This window comes from Arachis ipaensis, chromosome B4, assembly GCF_059453495.1.
Source record: "Arachis ipaensis isolate K30076 ecotype BB chromosome B4, ASM5945349v1, whole genome shotgun sequence".
Lineage (NCBI taxonomy): Eukaryota > Viridiplantae > Streptophyta > Magnoliopsida > Fabales > Fabaceae > Arachis > Arachis ipaensis.
Window position 1 is genome coordinate 26,008,315 of NC_142439.1, and position 6,747 is coordinate 26,015,061.

Sequence of the window (6,747 nt, forward strand, 5' to 3'; positions counted from 1 at the left end):
GACATATTAACCAAGAAAGACCTTATGGAGGTAGATATAGAGTGTGTTTGGCAACCACGTTGAAAGAGAAAAAATATGTTACAGCTTCTTGAACGCTTCAATTTTTGGTTTGGCTAATTTTTCTATCTATAAACACAGAAGTGATTATGGTTACAAAACCACATTTACAAGAAGCAAGAATTTATAGCTTCTGCGTTGTACTAACTGGCTTTTAGCCATTGACATTTAACCTTTATTTTTCTTTTACCAACTTTATCCTTTATACATATTATTGTATTATTTATAAAATTTTTATTATTTCTCTTTACATGACCTCTTTTTTTCTATTATTTATTATTTATATTTTTTACTAATTTTTTATTTGACATTATATATTTTTATAATGCTAATTTTTGTGCATTATATTTATTATTATCTTTTTATAATATAATTTATTGATCCATTAGATAAAATAAATTAAACAAAAAAATTAACCATAAATAATAATAATAGTAAAAAATTATAGCGTACTAAAAAAAGTACTAAAAATACTAAAAATATACTATATAAAAACATACAAAAAAAATATAAAAAATTAAATATATATAAAAAAATAATATTATATTTAATATCATGTCCTTTTTAGTAATTATCTATCTAAAAGTGATTTTAACTAATATTATCCAAACAATATTTATTTTATCAAAATCAATTTTAGTATAGAGTTGCCAAACATAAATCATGTTGACACAAACTTACTTCTACCCAAAATCAATTTTATAAAATTACTTTTGTTTAAACTCTAGTTTGACCAACCATAATCCAAACATACACATAGAAGTTGATATTGATCAGCTGGTGGAAGGAGTAGATTTTAACATACCAGTTGCTAATGATTTAAAGGAAGATGTTGTTGCTGCTGAAATGCAGCGCCTTTAAACCTCCTTTACCCATGATCATTATGTCTTGGAATGTTAGGAGTGCTGCAAGCAATGCTCTTAGGCACACTTTAAAGGATCTTTTAAGGCAACATGGGCCTAACATTGTAATTCTTTTGGAAACTAGAATTAGTGGAGATAATGGAAGAAACTGCATTAGAAGCCTGGGCTTTAACTACTACATCATCGAAGAAGCTCAGGGGTTTGCAGGTGGCATCCGGATTTGTTGGAATAACAACGACTTAAAGATTAATAAGATTGTCTCTCATAGATAGTTCATTCATGCCAGAATAGATACACAAGGCAGAGATGAGTGGTATCTCACTGCCATCTATGCTAGTCCCCAACTTGGAAGCCGAGGTGAAATCTGGCCCATTCTCCACAATATAGCCAACAATATGAGAAAAGCTTAGCTAATTACTAGAGACTTCAATGAGATAAATAACCCATCAGAAAAGAAAGGAAAGGGCAATACTGACATGAGGGCTTGTAGAAATTTTGCTTCTTGGATAGACAATTGTAGTTACTAGTTTGGTTTACCTAGGCTTCGTGGGATCCAGATTTACTTGGAGATGTCCTATGTGGGAAGGGCGGGATAGAGTCTTCAAAAGACTAGATAGAGTCCTTTGTAACCTGAATTGAAGACTAGACAATGAAGAGGTGGTTGTCAAAGTTCTTACAAGAGCTAACTCGAATCACCATCCCCTCCTTATTACTAATGAGACAAATAGTAGAAGATTAGAAAGGCCCCTCAGATATGAGCTTGTGAAATACCACCCTGACTACGAGCATATTATTAAACAACACTGGAAAAGAAATTTTAATCTCATAAATCGTCTCAACAATATCAAGGAGAAACTTAGAAAATGGAACAAAGAAACGTTTGAAAATATTTTCAGAGCCAAGAGAAGAGCCCTCAATAGGCTTGCCGGAATTTAAAGACACCCTACCTATGGAAGCAATGCTTTTCTAGACCATCTAAAAGAAACTATTCAAAAGGAGCTTGATGAGCTGCTTGATAAGAAAGAAACCTTTTGGATCCAAAAATCTAGAGAGAAATGAATTACTGAAGGAGATAGAAAGACTAAGTTCTATCACACCAAAACCATCGTCAATAGGAAAAAGAACAAAATTCTCAAGCTCAAAAAACAAGATGGAACATGGATAGAAGAGGATCAATAGTTGGAAGATCACATCACCAACATCTTCTTCAACTTATATCAAGAAGAGGTTAGCACCGGTCCTAATCTTGTTAATTCATATTCTTATCCTAATTTAGACCCTTTAATTTGTAGGTCTTTGGATGCTATTCCCACAGATGTTGAGATAAAGAAAGCTCTAAAAAATATTGGTTCCTTAAAAGCCCCTAGAAAAGATGATTTTTCAGTAGCATTCTATAAAAATAATTGGGACATTTTTGGAAAGAAAATTTGTGACTACAACAAGGGGTGTTGGAATTATCCGGAGCTCATTAATGGTTCAAATTCTACCCTCCTTGCGCTCATCCCCAATTAAAAATTTGAAACTCATAGCTCAATTTAGACCTATAGCCCTCTATAATGTGAGATATAAGATCCTAACTAAAATTCTAATGTAAAGATTGAAACCCTTGCTCAATGAGAGAATATCCCCTTGTTACGGCCTGGCCCAAGTCCCCTTACGGGCTGGCCCAACCCGAGAGTCACCCGACCCGAACGGTCGGAGGTGGGATGTCCCGCAGCCGACCCGGACACGCGTCCCTGACAGCTCTGTTACAGCTGTGAGGAGCACGCCTCGGAGAAAGTGGGCCTGCCCTTATCGGGCCCACCTCTGACACAGTATATAAGGGGAAGGACCTACCCTTTCCCCAAGGTACGTGACATGACTCTATCCCTTTTTTGCCTGCACACCCCATTGACTTGTGCGTCGGAGTGTCTTTGCAGGTGACACCCCCCCTTTTCCACATCTGAAGAGCTCGGGACCTCGCCTACTCCAACCCAGAGACGTACGACCAGACGACCTCCCCTCTTGTTGATCAGGACATTCACCCAATCGGTCCGGTACCCGACCTACCGAACATTGGCGCCGTCTGTGGGGAAGGTTCATGGACTTCGTACTGGTCCAAAGTGGAACAGGCCACGAGGCCGAGCCCGGAGGGGATGCTGCCGTGACTACTTCCCAGCAGCGCACAAGATCCCCCCCAAGACACCCAACACAATCTCGCGAAGGACGCCCCTTCGGGGGAACTGGCGACAACCACGCCAAAATAATGCAAGAACAGCACCATAGGATGCAAGACCTGGAACACTGGCTGGCAGACAGGGAACACGACCAGCACACCCCAGAACAAAGCCACTCCCGCTCTCACTCTAGGAGCCACTGCAGACGCACGCCCAGCCCCCAGGCCGAATCCAAGAGCACTGGGGAAAGAGGACGCGCTAGGAGACGCCATGACCCTGTCATCTATGCCAGACAAGAACGGCGGCACACTACAGGTCAGGGAACCGAAGACGCTCGTCGGGAGGACGATGAAGGAAGAACGAGGAGAACGCGGGGACCCATGATAATGGGGGCGATCCCATTTCATCGTTCCATACTCGAGGTCCGGCTACCAAAACACTTTGACAAGCCAATGGACATGAGGTACGACGGAACACAAGACCCGCTGGAATACCTCACGACCTTTGAGGCCAGAATGAACCTTGAGGGAGTGGGAGACGAGGTAAGATGCTGCGCCTTCCCGATCACCCTGGCGGGGCCTGCAATACGGTGGTTCAATAACCTCCCGCAGGGCTCGGTGACCGGCTTCGCAGATATCAGCCACACCTTCTTAGCCCAATTCACGACCAGGATCGCAAAGGCGAAGCACCCAATCAACCTGCTCGGGGTAACCCAGCGACCCGACGAGTCGATTAGGAAATACCTAGATAGATTCAACGATGAATGCCTGGAAATCGACGGACTGACGGACTCGGTCGCGAGTTTGTGCCTGACGAATGGACTCCTGAACGAGGACTTCAGAAAGCACCTTACCACGAAACCAGTGTGGAGTATGCAGGAAATCCAATGTGTGGCCAAGGAGTACATCAATGACGAAGAAGTGAGCCGAGTCGTGGCTGCCAACAAACGGCAGCCCACTCATAATCAAGACCGGCAGCGCGGAAGCAGAGAAGGACAAAAGGAGCACGCCAGAGACAGCGGCCCGAGCAAGGCTCCCAGACCATTTCCTCGTGTTGAGAAGTTCACCAACTACACCCCTCTCACCGCGCCGATCATGGAAGTTTATCAACAAATTGCCGAAAAGGGGATCTTGTCAAAGCCCCGACCACTGAAGGAACGAACAGGGGGAAACCGAAGCCTCTACTGTGACTATCACAAGGGCTATGGGCATAAAACCCAAGACTGCTTCAATCTAAAGGACGCGCTGGAGCAGGTCATCAGGGATGGAAAGCTAGCCATATTTTCCCACCTCATAAGGGAGCCAAGGCGACGAAATCGCGACCACGACAGTGAAGATAGGACTCGGGCACCGAAGCGACGCCAAGAACCGGAGGACGACGACCAGGGCCTCACCATAGTGAACGTGGTAACAGCTAGGAATGCAGCACCTAGGTCAAAGTCGGCACACAAGAAAGACGCCAAAGTCCTGGCGGTCTCCTCATCCTCCACGCGAAGCACTAGGAAGCTCCCACCCATTTCGTTCGGCCCGGAAGATCAGTGGTTCGACAAGATCGGAGAGAGTCCTCCCATGGTCATAACGGCCAGGGTAGCAACCGGTCTCGTCAAACGAATCCTTGTAGATACGGGGGCAGACTCGAACATCATATTCCGTAATGTGTTCGATGCTTTGGGCCTGAGGGACGCCAACCTACAGACGCACCAGCACGGTGTCGTAGGGCTTGGCAACCATTTCATCAAGCCAGATGGCATAATCACCCTGCCGATCTCACTGGGACAATGACAGGGGAGGAGAACGGTAATGGCCGAATTTGTGATCCTACGGGACTCCACCGCCTACAACATCATCCTGGGGAGAAAGACAATCAACGACCTAGGAGGAGTCATCAGCACGAGGATGTTGGTAATGAAGTTCATAACTGAAGAAGGGTCAGTAGGATCTGTGAGAGGAGACCTGGAAACGGCAGTCGCTTGCGACAACGCCAGTCTCTCGTTAAGGAAAAAGTTTAAAGAGGCATTGGGAATATTTCTCGCCGACCTGCACGCCAGAGTCGATGACAAACCGAGACCCGAGCCCGAAGGAGACCTGGAAAAGTTTAAGGTCGGGAACTCAGAGGAAAAATTCACGTTCGTGAATAGGAACCTCCCCCACGAGTTAAAAGAACCCTTGATGGAAATGATCAGAGCTAATGGCGATTTGTTTGCCTGGACACCCGCTGACATGCCGGGAATAAACTCCAGTCTCATGTCGCGCCACCTAGCCGTTAGACCGGAAGCCAAACCGGTGGCCCAAAGAAGGAGAAAAATGTCTCAGGAAAGAGTAGAGAAAGTGGCCAGACAGATGGCCGGCCTCCTCGAAGCGGGGTTCATCCGGGAGCTGGACTATTCGACCTGCCTGTCAAACGTGGTCCTGGTAAAAAAGCACAATGGGAAATGGAGAATGTGTGTGGACTACTCCGTTCTCAATAAAGCATGCCCCAAGGGCTGCTACCCCCTTCCCAACATCGACGTACTCGTTGATGCGGCTGCGGGATACCGGTATCTGAGTTTCATGGATGCCTACTCCGGCTACAATCAGATACCGATGCACCGGCCAGACGAGGATAAAACGGCGTTTATAACGCCAGGGGGGACCTATTGCTACAGAGTGATGCTGTTTGGCCTAAAGAACGTGGGGGCAACGTACCAGAGACTGATGAACAAAATATTCAGCAATCTCATCGGCAAGACCGTGGAAGTTTACGTGGACGATATCCTCGCAAAAACCACCCACCCCGATGATCTCATAAGAGACCTGGAAAACGTGTTCGCGTCCCTCCGACAACATGGCATAAGGCTCAACCCGCTTAAGTGTGCCTTTGCCATGGAGGCTGGAAAGTTCCTGTGATTCATGATAACCCAGAGAGGAGTGGAGGCCAACCCTGAAAAGTGCCAAGCAATACTCCAAATGAGGAGTCCGGGCTGCATCAAGGACGTTCAGCGGCTGACGGGAAGGCTCACAGCGTTGTCCCGTTTCCTCGGCGCGTCGGCAGCAAAGGCCCTGCCCTTTTTTGCTTTGATGAAGAAGGGAATAGCATTTGAGTGGACTCCTGCGTGCGAAGAAGCCTTCAACCACTTCAAGGAGATTCTAGCAGCACGCCCAGTGCTCGGGAAGCCGAAAGCCGGAGAGCCACTCTATCTATACCTAGCCATCACAGAGGGAGCGCTCGCAGCGGTGTTGGTACGAGAAGAAGGGAAGGCCCAGCAGCCGATCTACTTTGTGAGTAGAGCACTGCAAGGTGCAGAACTCAGATACAGCAAGCTGGAGAAGCTGGCACTGGCACTTCTGGTCTCCTCCCGCCGATTGCGACAATACTTCCAGAGTCACCAGGTGGTCATAAGAACGGACCAGGGGATTTGACAGGTGCTCCAAAAGCCTAATCTAGCGGGAAGAATGATGACCTGGGCCATCGAACTATCCCAATACGACCTAGGCTACGAGCCCTGACACGCGATTAAGGCGCAAGCAATGGCAGACTTCCTGGTGGAAGTAACTGGGAATCCAACCAAGGAAACGAACACGCGGTGGAAGCTCCATGTGGACGGAGCCTCCAACCAGACGTCCGGAGGCGCCGGGATCACTTTAGAAAGTCCGGCTGGAGTCATCTATGAACAATCGGTTAAGTTTGAGTTT

General features: G+C 46.3%; 1 protein-coding gene across 1 annotated transcript; it reads left to right on the top strand.

Annotated features, from left to right (window-relative positions):
- Positions 1-3,000: 3,000 nt before the first annotated feature.
- LOC107636320 (uncharacterized) lies at positions 3,001-4,857 on the top strand. Its single transcript, XM_016339839.2, has one exon. The coding sequence runs from the start codon at positions 3,001-3,003 to the stop codon at positions 4,855-4,857; it is 1,857 nt and encodes a 618-aa protein (XP_016195325.2).
- The last annotated feature ends 1,890 nt before the right edge of the window (positions 4,858-6,747 follow it).